Source organism: Akebia trifoliata, chromosome 2, assembly GCF_017979445.1.
Source record: "Akebia trifoliata isolate Shusen 1 chromosome 2, ASM1797944v1, whole genome shotgun sequence".
Lineage (NCBI taxonomy): Eukaryota > Viridiplantae > Streptophyta > Magnoliopsida > Ranunculales > Lardizabalaceae > Akebia > Akebia trifoliata.
The window spans coordinates 5,100,665-5,121,694 of NC_141376.1; the positions used below are offsets into that span (position 1 = coordinate 5,100,665).

The 21,030-nt window shown below is 38.4% G+C and overlaps 1 protein-coding gene across 8 annotated transcripts; it reads right to left on the reverse strand.

Annotated features, from left to right (window-relative positions):
- Window positions 1-192: 192 nt before the first annotated feature.
- Window positions 193-20,599, reverse strand: LOC147409019 (uncharacterized). 8 transcript variants are annotated; one of them, XR_015172343.1, is made up of 17 exons: window positions 20,315-20,598; window positions 15,165-20,091; window positions 14,878-15,066; window positions 13,105-13,219; window positions 11,915-12,971; window positions 10,196-10,643; window positions 9,595-9,648; window positions 6,639-9,492; window positions 6,382-6,495; window positions 6,149-6,279; window positions 4,174-4,266; window positions 3,755-4,024; window positions 2,915-3,524; window positions 1,820-1,895; window positions 1,184-1,733; window positions 971-1,087; window positions 193-681 (listed from the first exon to the last, which is right to left on the reverse strand). XR_015172343.1 is itself a non-coding variant. In XM_086424648.1 (15 exons), the coding sequence occupies exons 1-15, from the start codon at window positions 20,539-20,541 to the stop codon at window positions 1,634-1,636; spliced, it is 11,265 nt and encodes a 3,754-aa protein (XP_086280774.1). In that variant the 5' UTR covers window positions 20,542-20,598; the 3' UTR covers window positions 747-1,633. The 8 variants fall into 8 exon arrangements, 1 of the variants encoding a protein (XP_086280774.1); XR_015172342.1 differs by having other exon boundaries at window positions 193-693; XR_015172340.1 differs by having other exon boundaries at window positions 971-1,095.
- Between the last annotated feature and the right edge of the window lie 431 nt (window positions 20,600-21,030).

Genomic DNA, 21,030 nt, shown 5'->3' on the forward strand with positions numbered 1-21,030 from the left:
AAAAACAAAAGGAAAGATGTGCTTGCCAGACCACGTGCGAGGGACATGTTTCTAAATGCACCTTGGGCTTTGGGGTGATATCTTTACAACTGAATTAGTAAAATCTTTCTTTCTTAGTGCTCCCTCACCCTTATAAACAGCAAACTCATAAAATCAAGCCCACGTGTGTCAAAATCAAAAAAAATTATTAGATTCTTCCAACTGTCGAGATCAACAAATCAAATTGTCAAGTTTGACAATTACATTTGTTGAGCACGATGATTCATATTCAAACACCGAGGTCAATCTTGATAATTTGATTGTTGATATTTATGATTCATGTGCAACTGTCGAGATCAATGATTTTAAAATTTTGATCTCAACGATTTGAACAAATGTTGATGTCAATTATTTAAATTATTGATCTTGACAATTGAATCATTGAACTCACCAATTGAAATGGAGATAGGGAGCTAAAAAGGCATAAAGACAACAAAGAGACTGGTTAAACCGGATTTAATACATATGAGAATAACCCACACATGGGTTGCCTAAGTGGTAAGGGCGAGCACGTGAAGTGTGGGTTAGGTGCACGTCACAAGTTCGAATCCCCTCTTGGGTTTTTCTCATGATTTAATTGGGGGACCATGACGGTGGATTGCTGTGGTAGTCCTCCCCGAGATTAGTTGTGGTGCGCGCAAGCTGGCCCGGACACTCAGCAAAAAAAAAAAAAAATACATATGAGAATAGTGTGTTTTAGTATGGGATACAATGAAAAATACACAACTCACACGTCTACTGAAAAGTTGGCAACATGGTTTAAAACTATCGGTTGATAAAAATAGGGAAAAGACATATACACAAAATAAAACAATTGTCTTTGGCAACTCGATTAGTCAACTAGATGGCCAACTGGATCAGAAAAATAAAATAAAATGAAACATCTATATTGGAGGACAATTCACGAGTGTCATTCTATTCTGTTAACTACCATTTATTGAGGACCAGCAATTCTCTCCTGGAAGCCGATTATATTATTTTGAGCGAGTGACCTTTCACTGCCAATAAAGAGGACTATGTATATACCTGGAATGAAAACCGCCTTCACCTGATTGCCTACCAAAAATAAAAGAAAATGAGATATCACCTTAAGAAGATTGACATCCTCATAGCCAGGTGACCAGAGTGTGACTGTGAGGCTTACCCTGTGAAGAACAAGAAGGTTCTCTCTCTTAAAGGACCATATGATGAATAAGCAACCTTGAAGCAGGTTGCATGCCAAAAACTTGGTGCAGTGCGAACCAGGGATTGGTTAGCTGACAGGACAAATTTCTTAGTCTGCCTTGATGTCCATGGAGTCTTTCGCCAAGAAATCAGAGATCACTCACGCCCACGCCCAAGCATGGCCCCTAGTTGTGCCTGTAACTAAGCCATTTGAGAAGCACTGTTTGAAGATGGATTGAGGATTCCCTTAAATTTCTCACCCTAACCGTCTTGGGCTCACTTTCTTGTGAGAGAGGGATCTTGAGAAATGAAGGCAACTTCATGTCCTTGCCAGCCTGGGAAACAGCTAAGAATGCCACCTTCGTGTCCACAAGGTATCGAGTTGCACCTTCCAAGGCCTATATAGAATGCATAAGCTTCAAAAGAAGGTTCATATCCAAGGTGTCCAACCCTCATACATGCTACACAGATTATCCAAACTAGTAGCTTGTTTAAGAAGATAATCTACTTGCTCTGAAATATCAATTTCCCTGCAAAAGTACCAATAATGTCCACAGTTCAAAAAATCTCTACCATCTGCAATTGAAGTTTCTTATTTTGAAGGAATTGATCATACCTGTTGTTTTCAATATCTCGGCCATCTAGCTTCATTTTGACACGCCTTAGCACCGACGAAGCATAAGGATTCTTACCTATACATAAACAGGAGTTTTATATATAAGAAAAGACTTTCAAAATGTTTTCTGCTTGTATTTCAATGCTTAAGAAAGGAACTATATCCTTTTAAAGCCTATCAAATTATTGCCCTGGGACGGAAGCTTTAGTCAGTATTCTAAACATGGACCAAATTATTGTTATAGGCATAATTTTTGTCACTAGCAGGGAATCCATTAATCATCTACTTAGAAAATAAGGGAAACTCATTCAGGTATCATCATGTCAATCATGGGTTTATTGTTTTTTTAGGGTAAAGTGTTCAAAGAATTTAGAGGGTTCTTCTTTGAAGACTTCTCAGTGAGATGGGATTCGGTGTGTAATTTAGTAGATGCTTGGGTCTTGTTTGTGGTTTTGCTTGTAGCTTTGTTTCCTAGCCGGTCTTCTGTACCACCCTCCTTTGCTTTCTTTTTAAATATTCTACTTATTAAAAAAAAAACAAAAGTAAAAGGTATCCCATATAGATATATTGACATAAGTAAGGACATATATGAGATAGTTGTGACTAGCGTGAAACAAATATTGATAAGAAAAATGAGTTCCTAAAACATTTGGTTTACATCAAAGGTTGACTTTGAGTATTATTTGTATGCTCTAGTTATAGTCTTATATATAAATAAGTGCTTCAAGCCTGGATCTAAGATGCTTGAAGTATCGGCATGAGCGAGCACAAGACCGGGCACTCAATGATTATATAGTGAGTTACGGGCTTTGGCATGTTTGTTTTATATATCCTGAAAAATTAGTGCATTTTTTCAATGTTTTGCCAAAAATTCTTCAAAATTCCACAGGTTAGCAGACTTTCGAATTGAATTGAACTTTCTTGAGTTAATTCTGAATTTAATTTTATCAAATGTATGATGAAATTGAAGTATAGAAACAACTTGTAATCATTATTGGTCTTATCATCATAGCAATGAAGAAACAACCTTAAAGGCAGAAGTAGTAAAGTAATATATTCTACCAGTAACAGGAAAGAAATTGGATTTGATTTTACCCCTGATGACTCGAGTCGCACCATCAACATTTGGAGAAGGATCATCGTGATTTCCACTTTGTCCCTTGACTTGGCCTAATGTTGTCTTTTCATCTTTATCCTCTTCCACCTCCTCTGATTTTTCCTCATTTGAAGGATGCAAAGGAATAACATTGGAATTCATGGCTTTGACTTCTAATAGTGTTAGAGCTTGCAAATGTTCCGTTGGATCATCAACCATAGTACTTGCAGGTTCAGTACCACCATTCTTGACCTCCAAATATTGTGATTCTGACTGTTCTGGGTCCTCCCTTTCATTAAATCCATTTGAAAATTGTTCTGTCACATTTGTTTGACAAATGACATTTTCATGAAGATGTGTTTCAGCCATGGATGTGTTAGACTCTGGGCTGCTACTGTAGATGCTATCAGGAGGAGAAATCCATCCTTCATCTTGCAAAGAAAATCTGGCAACATCCAGGAACTCTGGGATGCTTTCTCCTCCGTTGGCTCTGGGAAAGAGATCCCTCTCCTTGTTATCAAATAAAGCTTCACCACCTGGAAGATCTGACCTTGACAAAGCTATTTCTTGTGATCTTAGTGCCTGGCTTTCTCCTAGTCCTTCCAGTGCCTGTGAAGACAAAATAACAGGTTTTGCTGTGATCTTTGGATTACAAGCACCCAAAAAAGAGCAAAGACAGACTTTGATGGAAAAAAGAAGGAAAAAAAAAACACATATGGAGTACACACATTTTTCGGAAACATAATGAACTAAACTAAGCTGTTATGAGCTTAGATTGGTATTTTTACACCAGAACCTTATAATTAAACTTAAAATTTTGCTTTCAAGAATGACATTACTTTATGGAGATTTCCTGCATGGATATTCGCGGTTCGTGCCAGCCTGGTCAACATCGAATGGAGCTCCTTCACTGAGAAAGTGAGTGATGGCACCAAGGGTTTTACAGATTGAAATGCCTCCCGAAGCCTCAAACAATAAGACTGATATATTGCTTGTCCATGAATGGGAGGGATTTCCATAGTGTTCTCTCTGTCCCTAGAAATAGCCTCAGTCATCGCAGCTACATCCTTAGATAACACTGATTCAAGCGGGAGAAGGATCGTGCTTGCCTGCACAAAGATAAAATCATTTAATTCAGCAGTTATTTGGAGATGCAACAATTTAGCAAGTTATCAAGGTTGAGGAAAACATCTATTTTTCAACAAAAAGACAACCAGATGACTGGAAAAGCTTTTTGGATTAAAAGATGAAGGAAAACCTTTGAAAGATCTTCCATAAGAACATTATGTACTGCAGCAGCTTCCTTTCCCAAACTATGAACATCATGTAGACCATCAGTTATTGCCAAAACCTACAGATAAGAACAAATGATATTACCAAATAATATGCAAAAAAATAAAATAAAATAATTGCATTTTAAATCAATAATTGCTTGTGAGCATATATTAAATTTTGACATATTTTCACAAAACATATTGAAATAGTTCTATTCCCCAAAAGTCTCTAACACAAAATTTAACCGACGAATCTTTTTGTATATATTTTGGTGGAAATTAATATATATTTTGGGAAATATTACAGTGAACTGTGAATTTTGATTCAAACAACCAAATTTTAGGTGTAAAAAATGTAAGATTTTGGACAAAAAGAGTAAAATTTTACTGAAATATTCTTTATTAAAAAGATTGATAGCATTTAAAAAAAGAAAAAAATATAAATGCTTGTTAAAAAGACTTGTATATTATAAATAATAATAACATTCACTAATGGAAGAAACACATAGTATTCATTCATTACTAGAAACAAAATATGACTTACATATCTATATCATCTTATTTTGATGTATTCTAAGCATATTAGCACATTCATATTTAAAAAATCAAATATAAATATATTTGAATGTAATACCTATTAGTTTGTTCATCTAAGCAAGCATTTTACATGTTAAGGTGTATGTACTTAATGTGATATTATTATTAATATATATATATATATATATATATATATATATATATATATATATATGGTTGTTAGACTCTTAATTACTTGCGTAAACGTACAACACAATACCGTTGATCTTCATTTCCACACACCATATGATCATTTATTCTATTTTGGATTACAAGTATGTTCCATTGTTTGTGTTACCATTTCATTAAGTTTCAATGGAAATCTCCTCAATATCTGTCGTTTCCACGACATTCCCATCATTCCATGAAAATTACATTAATTTCTAAATTGATCAAAATATTTCTATTTGCAAGTTGACCAATATAGACATTGAAATCAAATTTTAATAACCTGCTTGTGAGATATGTACACCATCATGAGCTCACTCTTTTCCAAAGTTAGCACGTTAAAGAAAACACTATCAAAAAACAAATCATGTGGTCTTTAACCCCAATTGTCATTTGTTGGGGTGATTGGTTGGAGCGGAACAGTAGGTTCTTCAAAGAGAGTGCAACCATGCCCGATGTAACATTCCTCTACTATTTTATGTCTAGATGGGATGTATAATGCGATGCTTAAAGTGTTGTTTATGTATCTTTTTTCTGCATTTTTTTTGTTTCTTTTTGGTCCCTTTGTAGCTGGGCAGCCATCTTTACCTCCCTTTCTCTTCCTTACATTTTTTAATAATATTTTCTTCTATGCCTATCAAAATAATAATAATAAAAAATAAACTCAAAAAGTGTATCAAATAGAGTAATGAATTGTGTACTTTGCTCATCAATTAGCTTAATCCCTTTTAGGACTTGGATGAAAATGACAATAACCTTCAGCAACTCATCTACTATGTGCTGATAACATAAAGGTTCAGGGCATGATGAAAACTTAAGGATGGTGCAACGCTTGTACTTCAATACAGACTAGCGAACCTCACGTAGCCTTAGCAATTGTGTGGTTGTGATGAATTTATTTATCTTGTAAATTTACTACGCCCAATAATCTTTGCCAAGTGTCCTGCCCCTAATTCATATTGTGTCATATTTTTTTAACCTAGTATGCGTTCAGAAATTATTAAGGACACTCAATGTGAAACAAAATTTACACGAGTCACGGTTACCAGTTGCTCACAATCATTGGATTGAAGTGAAATTAGGACTTTGGGGATTTGAAAACCTTTACAACATCACAGGTATAATATTATTAAACTGATAATCACAATCGGAACATATATATGAGTATTCTTCACTTCGAAGTTATCTTATGACAGACAGCATGTGGATTTATACCTCTTCAAGCATGGATCCACATTCAGAAGTCAAAGCAGTATGGCCCCTTGTAACACGACCGAAAGCAGAAAGAGCCAAGCTGGCTTCATAGGCACAATCCTGCATTGCTACAAGTGTGTCTTGCAGATCACCTGGAAAAAAAATTTCCATTTACACATTCAACTACATATACAGATATACCAAAAAGCATTTATTTATATACATATATTTTATTGAAGAAATGTATAATTTACCTGAAGCTGACTTGGCTTTGGTTGAAGCAATACAGAGTTCGTTAGAGGCAGAAAACAGGGCATTGGCAGCGGCTTCCATGCTGCTTTGTGCCAGCTTCCATTCTTGTTCGGCACCTGATAATTGCAAGAAACAAGAAAAAAAAAATTGCTAACGTATTAAAGCATACCCAAAAGTTTGTTAACAAGGGAATACATATATATATATAAAGAAACTAGTTCAGTAAAAAATGGTACATTGAGTAAGCTGGGAAACTCACATGTAAAAGAATGATAATTAACATCCAGCCTCGTTAGAGTATTCAAGTAAGATTGCTGCCACGTCCTCCCATCCCCAGTAGTCATACCCAGGGCTACCTCCCCTGGCATTTGGAATATACCATCTCTAGATGCTTCAAATTCCAATATGGATGTGCAGATTCTTATCATATCTGATGCCTGTTCTCGAGCTGCCCATAACAACTGCTTCCGTCTCATTAGATGATCATGGAATTCAGATGGAATTCCTGAACTCTTAAGCGAGGTATTTCCACTCGAACTGGGGCCAGCACAAGCCCACCCCATGGCCCTTTCAAGCTGCCCTTCTGCTGACACAGAAGTCCTTTCACAAGCTTGCAGACACTCCACTGATCTGGCTATGGATGACATTGCAGCTTGTAAATTATCCAACAATTTAGATCTGTTCAGGTTTAGAATTACAGAGTACAAATTATCGTCACATACAACAACATTCTGAGATATCGCTCTGTTTTTACATAGAGAAGGCAAGGAAACATCATTCAGCCATTCCATCTGAACAATCTCTAATATTGTCTTCCTAAGAGCCTCCTTGAGCTCACTCACCTGCCTTTCCATGAGGGAAACTGCAGACCTTGCAGCCCTAACAGTCTCATGTGCATTACAATATTCCTCAAGCATGAGTTGCACCTTTTTCACGGCCCCTACATCTCTTTTTACTTGATCAAATACAAGTTCTTTTGGTGCCTCAGTTAGTTGGTTCAAATGCTCATTTTCTTTCTCTAACCGAGACAAGAGGGCAGGAGCAACTCGTTCCCTCAAGTACCGATCTATGTGTTGTTGAAGCTGCATTTCAAGCTTCCTCTTCAAGATATTGTAGAACTGATCAAATCCTAAACTGTGATCCACAGAGGAAGCGATGTCATGTATGCATGAATCAAGAAAGAAGTCCATGATACCCACTTTCCAAATGAAGAAGGAATGGTTGTTCAATAAGCTGGAAAACTTCCAGATTGATTCTGATATAGAGTACCCAGAATTCATCAAATCCACAAGATTAGAAGACCCATTCGAATATGAAGCAGCATGGGAACCAAAAGAGGCCAACATCTTATCAATAGACTCCAACTCCGAAAAGGGTTCCACCAATGCAGCCAAAAGGGCTTTGCTTCTCAAGATGTGTGGATCCCTTCCTTGCTCAGCACTAATTAGAGATAGAAAACAGCGTTCAGAAGAAACCAGTGCATTTCTAATACCACCTTCCCTCTTTATGAGAGAAGAAGTCCGCATGTCTTTCTGATTCCAGGTTTGATGGAGTTGGTCCAGTTGTGCTCTACAAGCTTCTTCTTGTGATGCAAGCTCTTCTGCCTCTTCCCATGAAAGATGATCCCTACCCTTAACTGCAGCTTCTTTGAAAGCCGATTGCTGTTCTGTGATTAGTCCAACCTTCACAAAGTAATTTTGTTCAAGCTCTACCAAGGAGGCCCTCTCTAATTCTACCTCGACTAGCTGGTCCAGTGCTGTATCAATGGATCCCCGGACTTGTGAGAGGGATCCGAATGCATCCATAACTTCCGAATTATATGAAATAACAGATTTTATCAACTCCGGGAGAACAACTTCAGTCATGTGAGCAACCACGGTCCTACAGGAAAGTAAACTAGCCTGAAAACTAGAAGCCCAGTTCCCTTCAAGGTCCATATCCGTAGTAACGTATGGTAAATCCAAGCCAATAAACTGGCGGAGTTCGTTAATATAACCAGCAATAAGTATACATTTCTCTATTTGCTCTTCGAACTCAGAAAAAATAGTATTTGAATCAGAATGACAACTAATTTCTGCATGTCTCCAACCAACTCTCGCAGTGGAATCATTTAAGATGTCAAGTACCTTAGCTTTAATCTCGTTATACAGAGAAATTGCGGCTATGTGTAGAACAGATAATACCTTCTCCTTCTTCTCTTCCAGTTCTCCATGCAATCTTGCATCCCTGGCCATGCTATGTTTAACTTGACCCAAATGAATAAACGACGCGTCATCTTCTTTTCTTGAAAAACCAGCAGATTGCATATACTTTGTGAAAGCAGATATCAGGCGATCCTTAGCTTTTGCTTCGGTCTCTGAGCCAATTGAGTTCACCAGTTCAGAACATTCTTCTTCAACCCTCTTTATCTCTATTACATATCTCTCCACCTTAAGACATAGATCGCTATGCTTCCATTGGATGGAATCAAGATCATCCCCTTGTGCCTTTGCAATAATGTCAGCAGCTTGTCTTCTGGCAAGAGAGAGAATATCTGAGGAAAGGGTATTAACTGATAGTTGCAAAAGTTGTGCCCAACCATGAACTGGGCTCGTTGTGATGTAGTTCAATGGTAGAATTCTTTGCAATGCTAAGGAATATGCCTGGAGTGCATTTGCAGCACAAGAGAATCCACCATCCAAGTCCGCTATGAACTGAGAAACCTCCCTATCTATATCATGACACTGTGCTTGGGTGGGCTCAGGGACAATGGTTAATGGCACTCCAGCCACCAGGACAGCAGATGTAAGAGACAAAGCCTCTCCCATGCCACTCAAATTCATGCATGAATTGATTTCTGAAATTGAATCATTTCGTAAAGTATCAAGGACTCTTCCATGTTGATCCATCCACATGGCTGCCTCTTGGGCTTTCTCAGCTGCCAAAGTTTTCACTTGAGCAAACTCATGTGCCTGTATTTCAAAAGAGGCATGAACTTTCTCTGATTTACAAGTTGCTTCAGAAACAACTGACTTTGCAGATGCCTCACGCAAAACAAGGCTTGACCTCTCTTGGTCCGCACGATAGAAAATGGCAGAAACCACCTCATATTGATTTAGGACTTCTAAAAACCTCTGTCATATATACAAGCCCACAGTTGAAAATGTTCCAAATTAAACATAATTAGTAAATATAGAACACAGAAATTCAAAACATTGGGAAGTATATCTCCGTACCTCGAGTGCGGATTCAACAGCAGGTAATGTATCCAACAAAAGATCATGATGTTCCTGATTCAAGGTTTAAAGAAGTCAAGTATTGCATCATTGAATAACTTCCGCATAAATTGAAATTATACACTCCATATTTCTCTTCTCTTTTATTCATCCTTTTACCTCATTAGTATAAAAGGTGAAGACTAATGCCACAAGAAAAGAAAAGTGCATTCAGCCAAGTCTGTCGTTTTAGCATTTCTGAACTACTGGCTATATCAGCAGGGCCGGTCCATTGTTTCAAGAGGACAGGAGTAAAATTATAGGTAAAGGAAGGGTTTCCAGAGGTTTATCTTGTTTGCCAAACAAGAATGCTTGACCCTTTAAAGGTGTGTTCTCTGATGTTAAATGTGAGAGAAATGAGAAACCATACTTCTAACAGACATTTCATTCCCTCCAGAAGTTGAAACATGTGGAGGTTTATGGAATTCTACGAAAACATTGCAAAAATGAATATGCCAGCTCGGACAGTTGGTAAAGTTCGTCTGTGGTAATATTGCAAAAACCATTTTCACCCACTTCTCTCTCTCTCTCTCAGAAAAAAAAACCTTAATTCACAACATACCTGTAACGGAACACGAATTTCTTGCACTCGAGATGCAAACAAACTCAAGCTAACTGCCAACTCCATGCCCTTTCTTTCCTCACCACCTATTGCTGCCTCATCATGGTTATCACCACGTGTCCACTCTACTAATGGATCCCAAACAAATACATCTAACAACATTAAGATTATGTCTTTGTTCTTCCTCAAAACACCAACAACTGCTTCACAATTGGCTCTGAAGGTACCCTCAATTCCAGTCAATCCTAAAGCAGCTTCAATTGTCTGGGTTAGGCGGAAGGGGACAATCTCAGGAATCTTTAGTCTTTGCCCTTTATCAAAACACACATTGTAATCTATATGCACGACATCCCCACTACAGAAATCCATGAGAACATTATCCAAATGTCTATCCCCTAGACCCAAAATGTGGCCTACCATGCTCATGGCTGCTACACTCCCTGAAAACCTGCAAGTGAAAAAAAAACAAAAGATCAAATAGTTCACAATTATGTAAGCAAGAAACCAATGCACTTATACCGTTTCCAGCAAACTGAAGTGAGAGATATACCATCATGAAAAGTCAAAACTCAGGTAAATATATCATGCAGTTCCAAAAACTATTCAAGTCATTCATACACACATTAATTCATTTGAAGTGGTATAATTGACATGTTCAAAAGGCTATATACATGAGGCAAAAATGGGGTACACCTCAACGCGAGGCATAGGCTCATAGCATTGAGGCAATAGCCTCAAATATGTACGGAAAAGACTGCATCTTAACAACAGCAAGCCTCATCCCAAGGATTTGGGTCAACTAAACTAATCTTGTGTAAATTTATTTACATGAAACTTCTTGACCATAGTCACCAAATTCTCTGACTTATTGAAAAGATTGCAATTAAATCGTGGCTTTTTTCTTTACCGATTCAGTCACAATTTAATTGCGACACTTTCATTAAGGCACGGATTTTGATATTAAATCACAAACTTCACAATTAAATTACAAACTTTACAATTAAATCAGGAAAAAAGAAAGATGGCCTTGATGAAGATGATGGTGACCATTTTACTGATAAAGTGGTAGATAATGACGATGCAAATGAGGATAACATTGATTTTGACCAGATGATAAATTTGAACTTGGACTCATGATAGTGATCTTTTTACATTAAGAACAATATAAAACTTGAATATATTGAGAACCTATGGTTATTTGTAGTAGATGCATGGATGACAATATGGGGTTTGATGATTTATTAATGCAATTTAGTATGGGATTTGATGATATAATAATGATAACACTGCCTCTTAGGAATGATCACACAACCCTAACTCAATTTTTTCCTCTCTTTTTTCAACTTTTTCCTGATTTTACTAAATTTTCCATTGTCAACTAATTCTCAAACCCTGACTTGGTGACTATGTTCTAGACTATCCAACATTCAGTTCCATAAAGCATAGCTCGTGAGTATGTTGTTTATATATATAAAGATCACCTTGGGATTAATGCGTAATGATCAAAATAGGAGTGCAGATTGACAAAAGTGAGGAAGGAGGAAAAATAACAGTGGCCAACAGAAAGAGGGATGGATCAAAAGGCAGAATTTCAAAATTTTAAGACAAGATAATATAGCCTTCCATGTGCATATATAAAATTATGCTTTTGGTGTCTAGTAAGATAAAGGCACAAAAGGGAAGAGAATTCACAAGTTTAGTGGGGAGGGCATAGAGTACCTCTTCAATTTTGAGCTGAAGGCTTTGAATCCTTCGCTAGCACACCAAATTTCTTGATGGAGAAGTTGTCTAGGAGTCTCTTTCATAAGATCCAGAAGAACTTTTCTCTTGACTTCATGGGGCCAGTCTCTTCGCGAGATTACTTTTCGTATGCCTTTCTCTTTGAGTGCAGGTATAATTTTTCCATAGAACATATCACTTGGCCTAGGAACAGGTGGAGGGACTGCAGTGTCTGTATTTCCAGTGCCCATTGCAGAGAGCTGTGCTGACCAAACACGGTTTTGCCAAGATTTGAAGATACTATATATGCTTATTACATTGTCTACCCACTGAATAAGGCCAGCCCGGCCGCTGATTGGAGTCACGGAATAATAACGAATTGCAAGAGAATGACTATAAGTATCAGGGGACGAATGCAGAAACCCATTAATTGCTTGCAAAAGCTGCATAATTCTGGCATCCAGACGCAGATCCTCTCGCCCTTTCAGGAGATATGTATACTTTTGACCATCTGAGCCCATTATAGCAAGTTTCTTAGGTTTGGTCTTGGTTGATAAGATGGTAACCTGTTCACAAAAGGAAGCAATTGTGACAGTTTTATGGAGATCAGTAAAAGGACCACCAGCAGATTCAGGTATCGTGATTTGCTTTTCAAGACCGGGCATTGGAACATCAGAAGATGACAACAGGGAAAGCTGTGGGGCAACATCACCCAAAGAAATTGATGGTTTCCTCTGATAAATTGCTAAAGAAGCTGCAATACTGTCAAAGGGTCGCCACACATCACCGAGTACCGCTGCAGATGGTGGAGGAGTCTTGAAGGTAAGAATGGCAGACTTCAATTGTTCACCGTACTCCCTATGGAACCAGATCTCATGAGGAGTTTCAGGTTTACGAGAAGTGGAAGTTAAACGGCGCTCCAAGGCCACAACAATGGGTGCCATCATGGCTGAGTATTTTGCAGCGTTTATCTTATTCTTCTCACTATGACTAAGTGTGACATTCTCTGCAATCCGAGCAGCTTCTTCTTTTAGCATATTTATGCGCCTTAAGACATCTGGGTTCAGAAGAAATTCAGAACAATGCTTTAGATACGAGAACAAGCCAAAAAAAAAAGGCCCAACTAGCCATATAACAAATAACCATGATATTTTTGCAAGATTTGATGTTTATAAACATGATAGGGCCACCTGTGTGGAGATCGTGAAGTGTGCTAAGCCACAGTTCCTCCCAAAGAACGGTTACATTTCCTAGCTGATTTATCATGAGCTGAACATCTTCAATTAATCTTGGGTAAAGTTTTCCCTGCATTTTACAAAAAACACATTACAATATTCTCCTATTCCTAATTAAACAAACAAATTATAGATCAAAAATATATATAATTTAAGATAATCAACTATTTATATATATCATACATCAAAAGTAAGCAAGTTACAACAAGAACAAACAAGGTTTCAGTCCAAGGACGAGTTCAGATCGTCCAATGCCAAACCCGAGTTGACTCAGACAATCTGAACCAAGTAAATGTGAGACAAAAGAGAGACAAAGGCATTGCTAAGTCCAACTTGTGTAAAAAATGAGTTGAATACTGAGTCGAAACTGAATCAGGCTGACTCAAGCAAAGTCAAGGATGATACATATCCTGGACCCCAGTAATCCTGATAGCAAAGACAGAGACATGTGGGTTAGCATCAAACAAGTGTATGGAATGTCAAACATGCAAACTCCCACAAACCCAATACATCGACACTTTTTTACAACTTTTATAGGTAAAGCTCTTAGTAATCAATAAAGAAAAATAGAGGCCAAAGTGGTTTCACAAAGATTTTGCCAGGCAAGCAAGGGTTAGCTACAATACTCTCAAGTTGTACATAATAGATTATACCTAATAAAAAATCCTCAAAGAAGACCCCTCTGAATTCCTTTTCAAGATATTGCTCCAGAAGAATATGACCCCACTACGGACAGAAGGACCTCTTGCAAGGAATGCTCCTTCTCCTTCAAAAATCCTATTTTTCCACTCTCATCCAAGTTCCACAATAAATGGTAAATGGGGTTAAGGACCAGAGGATTATTTTTCTATGAGGGGATACGATACGTTAGCTCATAATGAGTATACAATATAAAAGTAATGTATTTAGATAAGCTGATATTTTCTTATTATGAATAAATTTAGATAAACTGATAGACATTAAATATAAATAATAGCTAGAAACAAAATATCTGACTGAATTAAATATTCCTATGGCAAGTATGTAGAAATGTATCTTCCTTTCTATCCATTCTTTCAATTTCATCCAACAGATTCCTTCGAAGATAGTATCTTTATATGGGAATCGGTTTGTAATGAGAGAGGAAATTCCTTGAATAACCATATGCTTATAGTAGGTAGGTCCACTCGTATCTGACTGATCATATCTTTCAAGTTCTCAATGGTGGCAACCTCAGTTCAGCTCTAGCTGTACTCCGAACTATTTATTAAAAAAATAATTAAAGAAACTTACTACACTTGTTTATGGGTAAAGCAACTAACAGAGCTAGAAGTTAAAAAAAAAAAAGAAGAGAGAGAGAGTCACACGAGATGAAGCCATGAACATGGAATAATTATCAACCCGTGTGACAAGAGGCCCATAGTTTATGATGAATGAAGATGTCAGCAAGCTCCAAAGCCACTCAGACAAACAGAATGAATAAATAAACATCACCGCACCAAATCAGAAGACTGATATATTGAATACAATAAATGAAACACAAGGTCCCAACTACATAATATGAACACCAAAAACTGGATTAGTCAAATAAAAATATCACCAATGCTGAAAACAAAGCTAACATCCTAAGCAACTTTGCATTCAACTTTTACCCTAAATGACTGGCACAAAAAGACAATATAAAGTTTATAGTATATAGTAAAGGCACACCACCAATGTTAAACAACTTTTTGAAGATGGATGCATTACCAAACACCCCAGTATGTGCTGAAGCTCCTCCAAAGGCTCCCCTTCATAAGCATTTATATCAACTAGTGTAGGATAGACTATGGAACAAGGAGATAGCCTGGCCAGCATCATCAGCAAGCCCTCTAGTTGCTTTCGAACTACTTGTTCAGGATGAGAACTTAACCGAGCAAACAGTTGCGGTGTTATTACCTACAAAAAGATGGTAGACAGACTTAAACTAAACTACTTGAGTTTGGTTGAAAGAATACTATATTAGGCTTTTATGGCTACAAACAAATATACCACACCTGCCATGGCAACAACGGAACTGTTGAAAGACCAGCTTCTAGTGTCTCTCTTAATTCCACTCCATAGTTAAGAAGAATATTTAGGACATATAACGTAGCCCTGAGAGTGTAACTTTCAGTCTTTTGCTTCACAGAATCAAAATCAGAGCTAGTCAAGTTGCCCTCCCAAAGCTTGGAAGATGAATATGAAAGGTATTGCATGAAACCATGAGCTGCATGTCCAAAGAGTGAAACCCTTCTCTGCCTTAATAACCACCAGACATCAACCAATTCATTAACTGAAGATAAAATGCTGGTTTTCTCTAGGCCAGCATCCGCACGGAGGAAAGACATCAGCAACTGAGAAGTTAGCATAGCAGAGGGGCATTCACCAACAGAATCTTCTACTCCAGGTGCTCCAGCTGTGGCTTCAATTACATTTACTACCTGATGAACCAAATCCTTCACCAGATTCTCATTTCGCAGAAGTTCTCCAGAATCAGACCAGACAATCCATTCTCCACCTGTACCGTCTGTATTCTCGGCATCTCTCTTCTTCTGAAAAAGCTCTACGATTATAGTTTCCACTCTTGATATCTCTTCATTGGTTAAATGAAATCTATCAGGTAGAACTTCTGGAAGAAGAATGGGAGACAAAGAACATGACTGGAGAACAGTATCATCTGGTGCAGAGAGGGACTGCCTAGCTTGACTGTAACACCAAGATGCATAAGAAAGCCATGACTTACCCATAGTGGGACAGAGACGTGAAGACAATTTTGTAGACGTACCAATAATTTCTTCAAGAATGAGACTGAAGCTTGGCTTGGAAGTTAAATCATTGGAAGTGTTGAAATCATCAAGCATCTTGAAAACAACATTTTCTAAATTCGTATCTGAATAATTCAGTCTTAGCCAAGCTGAGAGTTTCAAGCATGCCTTTGCCCTTAAATTATTCTCAGCAATGTCAGAAACCGATGTTATTGGAGACAGCATAAAAGGGCATACGAAAGACCAGAGATTTTTTAATGAATCTTCAAACTTGCTTTCGGCATGCATCAACAGGATACCCTCATACTGCAAATTTTCAGAAAGTAAACCATGATACCTCTCTTCAGAGAAACTTGAGAGTTGATCACTTAGATAAAGACTCAAACGGTGTGCCATCATTAAATTTTTCTGCTTACGAGCTAGACTGATTAATTTCAAACAAAGCTGCAGAGTTATGGGAGAAATTGGGAGCACAGTACGATATACACGAAAAACCTTAAGCCACAGGTTACAATCTTGATGAACTCTACTAATTGGAGACTGCACTACTTGACTATATGAACTTAGAATTGTCTCGAGTTGTTTTGATCCATCTTGGTTGCCCCTTCGTTTATAGCCCTCGTCGAAAGCAAACAGGCAGTGCAACTGCGTGGCATATGCTGCTGCCTCGGTTAATCCATCAAGGGGAAGAACTGACAAGACTTCATCCAACATCGACTTGGACTTCTCTATTTCGTGTGGCAATTTATCTATCTTCCCCTCACTTTGAAGAAGCATTGCCTGCAAAAGCATCTGCTCACTCCTCTGCAATGCCAGTTTTGGATCAAGGGTGGGTTTATTGCTGCTTTTGGGTGTCAAATCAAGGTAGGCCCATGCACCCTGAATATCTCCCTCATCAAAGCGGGCCAAGGCATGAACAGCATTTATTTCATTGCCAGTCGTAGTTAAAGCACCAGAATAACTCTTACCCGCATGTTTAGCTCGAAGTGCTTGCAACTCCAATAGCCAAGATTCTAGAGATTTCCAATCAGAAAGTGCAGTATAACTATCAATGACACGTGCAATAGCAAACTGTATGCCATCCGAACCCATTGAACTGAGTGCCTCCTCAGTTTGAAGTAGGTGGGAAAAGTGAGCAGCAGCCCTTTCATACTGGCCTTGTGCCTGATATACAAGCCCCGTGATCCATGAAAAAGGTCCAAGAATCCCAGTGTGACCTATAACCTGGATTTCCTCCAAAAACAAGGAAGAGAATGTCATAGAAACCCAATTTCGGAGACCAATTAAGCCTTGAGGTTCATGACTCCTGCACAAAGCCAAGGCCGCATGCCGTAAAACCCTCATGATGTCTCCTGAAAATCTACCTCTCATATGATGAAGATTCTCAGCTATCTGTCCCCGAGATTTGTCGTTCAAAGCTGATGCAACTAGATTCTGAAGTTCTTGCAAGCGCAATGCACAGTAATGAAATGTAGCAGCTTGACACTGCAGTGCCATTCCCGCATTCATCATTGGCTCACATATACGAGAAAACCACTCCTCGCAGACCTTCTTATTTGCCCGAAAGAACAAGGAACTCTGCCGGGTAGCGCACGGTAAAACAGAAGACCCATCATAAGCATTATATACGTTTTTCTTTAGGGCCTCAACAAAATCTAATAGTAGCCGCATTGGTAACAAATGAGCACCAGATGAACCAATATTCAAATTACCATCATTTTGCTCTGATTCCAGTTGCAGCATGTGAGCTATGTCCAAAAGCATGCGCTCAAAGGCGGCGAAAGTTTGTGTGGGGCCGCCAAGATTGGTTCGAAGGCGGATGGTAATGCAGTAACGAGCCGCTTCATGTATGGACCACCACGCAGCGGCCAGGTTGTTTACTGAGCAAATTTTATTGAGCATATTTCCCTCTACTTTTAGGTCCATCCATAGCCCATCAGTACCAAGCTTTCCGGTTTCTTCTATGAAGTCCTTTTTACCATGACAGCTGTAAATGAGGCGTTGAATCCAAGAAGAAAGGGTGGGTGCCTTCCATCTCTGTGAGATGTAACTCAAAATGGTAACAAGTTGCTGTGAATGAAGTTTCTGAGGTAATTGCTTGAGCACAAACACTTGTTTCCAGTGCAGGAAAGATCTATTGCCCAACCTAAGAATGGCAGGCCTACAAGTGGTGGTACCCACTTCATTATCAAACAGACCACGTGCACAAATTGTGGCAGGCAAGACAAGAGAAAGAACCTTCACAAATGCATTTTTAATTGAAATATCCGGATCACCAAGTCTGTCAAGGACAACTTCTGAGATGGTGTACAAGTGTTCGGGATGAATAAGCCTTGCCTGCAGAAGAAGTTCCAAGAGAGATGCAACATGAGACCTCACTTTCATCTCCCTATCTGAAGCTGCCTCCAAGACTGCAGAAATCAAATTACGGCCAATACCAATACAACCACACGCATCAAAATAATAATTGATCGATTTCGGATCCCAAATCACAGTTATAACAACCTCGGAGAAACTACGAACCCATTGCAGGGCTTCTAATTTAACTGTGAGAGGAGAAGAAGCATGAAGAGATTTAATAAGGAGTAAGCTGTACTTCCTCAAATACTCAATAATTAAAACAGAAAGCTCATTCTTGAAATCATTCCGACCCAAGAGTTTTTCAGCAACAATATCAATAGGAGCCAACGTGTTTGAATGTTTTGCTATGGTGAGTTTGCTTAAGAATTCAACTTCACTGAGCTTGATCAGTGTCCTCACAACATTGACTTGTAACTCCATGAACTCTTGAATAGGGAAGTCAAAAGGATTCAGTTTTTCAAGAATAAAAGACACCAATTTCATTGACCTCTGATTGTAGGAAACAGTAATGTCCAGCTGACCCAGCAAACTTTCACCAACACCCAAGGATACACAACTTAACAAGACTTTCAAATCAAATTTAACTAATGCGAATAACTCAAGCTTCGAATATGGTTTATAACCATTTGTTTCATTGGTCAGATCTTCCCGATCCAATTTTTTTCCAATCAGACCCTTTAATAACTCTAGCTCTTCAATCAGCGAGGACATCGCTTGTCCAACAACTTCACCATTCCCATGCTGAAGCAAGAAAAGGTAAGTGGCAGCGCAACTTCCTGTCACAACGTGATTCGGATGCAAACGCAGCTGAGATATCGGAGACTCAAATTGCAGAATTTTCTGCACAGATGATGGGAGGATGCTGAGCTTTTGTAGAGATAGTAACTGAAGATTAGTTTTCAGCACCCCATGAATCTGAAAAGATGGAACCTTTATTGGTCGGGTGGCACTCTCCTTGATCAAGCTTTGAAATAAGATATCAATAGCAACTGAATAAAAAGTAGAAAACTTTTCACACAGAATTTCGGCCAAGAGAGTCAAACATTTCCACGATTCTCCAATCCATTTCGACCACCCAAATTTCTTTCCAACGATGGAGAGACAAATCAACAATTGAGGAAGCATCACAGTGAGGGGTTCCCTAATTTGTTCAAGTAAATTCATTTCAAGCATTTCCGTAGCTGTAACTCGCAAAACAGTCAAAAAACAGGATAACAAAGCAAGCAATCTCCGAAACTGTTGTGGGGTTCCAGGACTTCCATCTTGAAGTAGAACGTCCATGTCACCCAAAAACTTCGACAACAATCCCAATGAAAACTGAAGATTACTCAACCAATGTTTCCTAAACTGCAAGAAACTATCCATTATAACGGATCGATCTGATTCGTTAAGTTCTGGTACCAATGCCCATCCAAGTAACACATCAACAATGTCCACAAAATGAGGCTGAAAAAATCTACCAAACTTTAATGAAATTAAAGTTAAGACACCAAGAAGTTGGTGAAGTAAGTTCAAGGAGGTTCTCTCATTCTCGAGAAGTTCTTGACACGCTTTGAGAATTGGTAAAACATATCTTTCGATTCCATTTGCATCTCCAATATTAAGAAACTCTCGGAGGCCTTCCAGGGCCAATTCAACCGACCCATCTCCCCCGACAACTTCCCTTAGCTGAGGCAAAGCCCAATTGATAAACCTATCAACTAAATTTCCAGTTATTGCGTGATTTTGCCTTCCATTTGATGTTATCGGGCTGGAACAAACTATGGCACAGAGAGCCCCGTAGGCAATTGTGGCTGCCCGCCTCACCGAGTACAGCCTGGGATGTAAGTTTCAAAAGCTAATCCATCATCATCGAAGTTTAACATACAAAATCAAGGGTTTGAGTTTAATCCAATTTCCTAAAATTTCCCTAAAAAAACAAACTATAAACCAAATTCAAGCAGTTCTTGTGATTTGTGAATCCAAATTCCAAAAACTGAAACCAAGTACAAAGGAACTTTAATTTCAATTTGATTAAAAAGAAGAAGAACAGAGCTTACTTGTCTGAGAGAAGTTGAGAGAAACCCTGAGAGAGGAAAGAGGAAGAATGGGCGACAAGCAACGCGTTAGGAGGGTAGAGAATCGCTCGGTGAAGTGAGTTAATGGCTCCGAGTCGAGTGGAATCGTCTTCTTCGTTGGAGGAAGATGAGGTAGTGGAGTCTTCTTTGGGGAGAGCTACAGAGAGTAGAGCTGCTAACTGCTGTCGGTGGTGTTGGAGACCTTGCATCTCTGTTTCTCCTCCCTCTCAAACTTGTATTTCTTTTATTTTCCATCCCTCATCAATCTCTGGACCATCTTTACATATCTCAGCTCAAACTGTCCTCGAATTGCGTTCGCGCCATCTTATCCCCAATCTTAGGGCTGTCCGTTAAGATAGTTATATCTTAACTTACTACCGGAACTATTACATCATTGGCCATTTAAAAAAAGCGTTAGTCTACCCTGATTAACTCAGTAAGATTTCAATACTTAGACTGGGTCTTGAGCTCAGATATGGCATCCAAAAACAAGATCCATGCCACAAACTTCTAACTCTAAGAACTTCGAAAAAATAATTTTTCATCATTAAAATTTAATTTTAAGTTTTGGGGCTTCTCATCCTCTTTCAACACTTTGCACCAAACCCAAATCATATATGTACAAGGTAACGTTGGACATAATATTAGCAAGATAACGTTGAAAAATAAAATTGTCCTATAAAACTTAAAATTTTCGG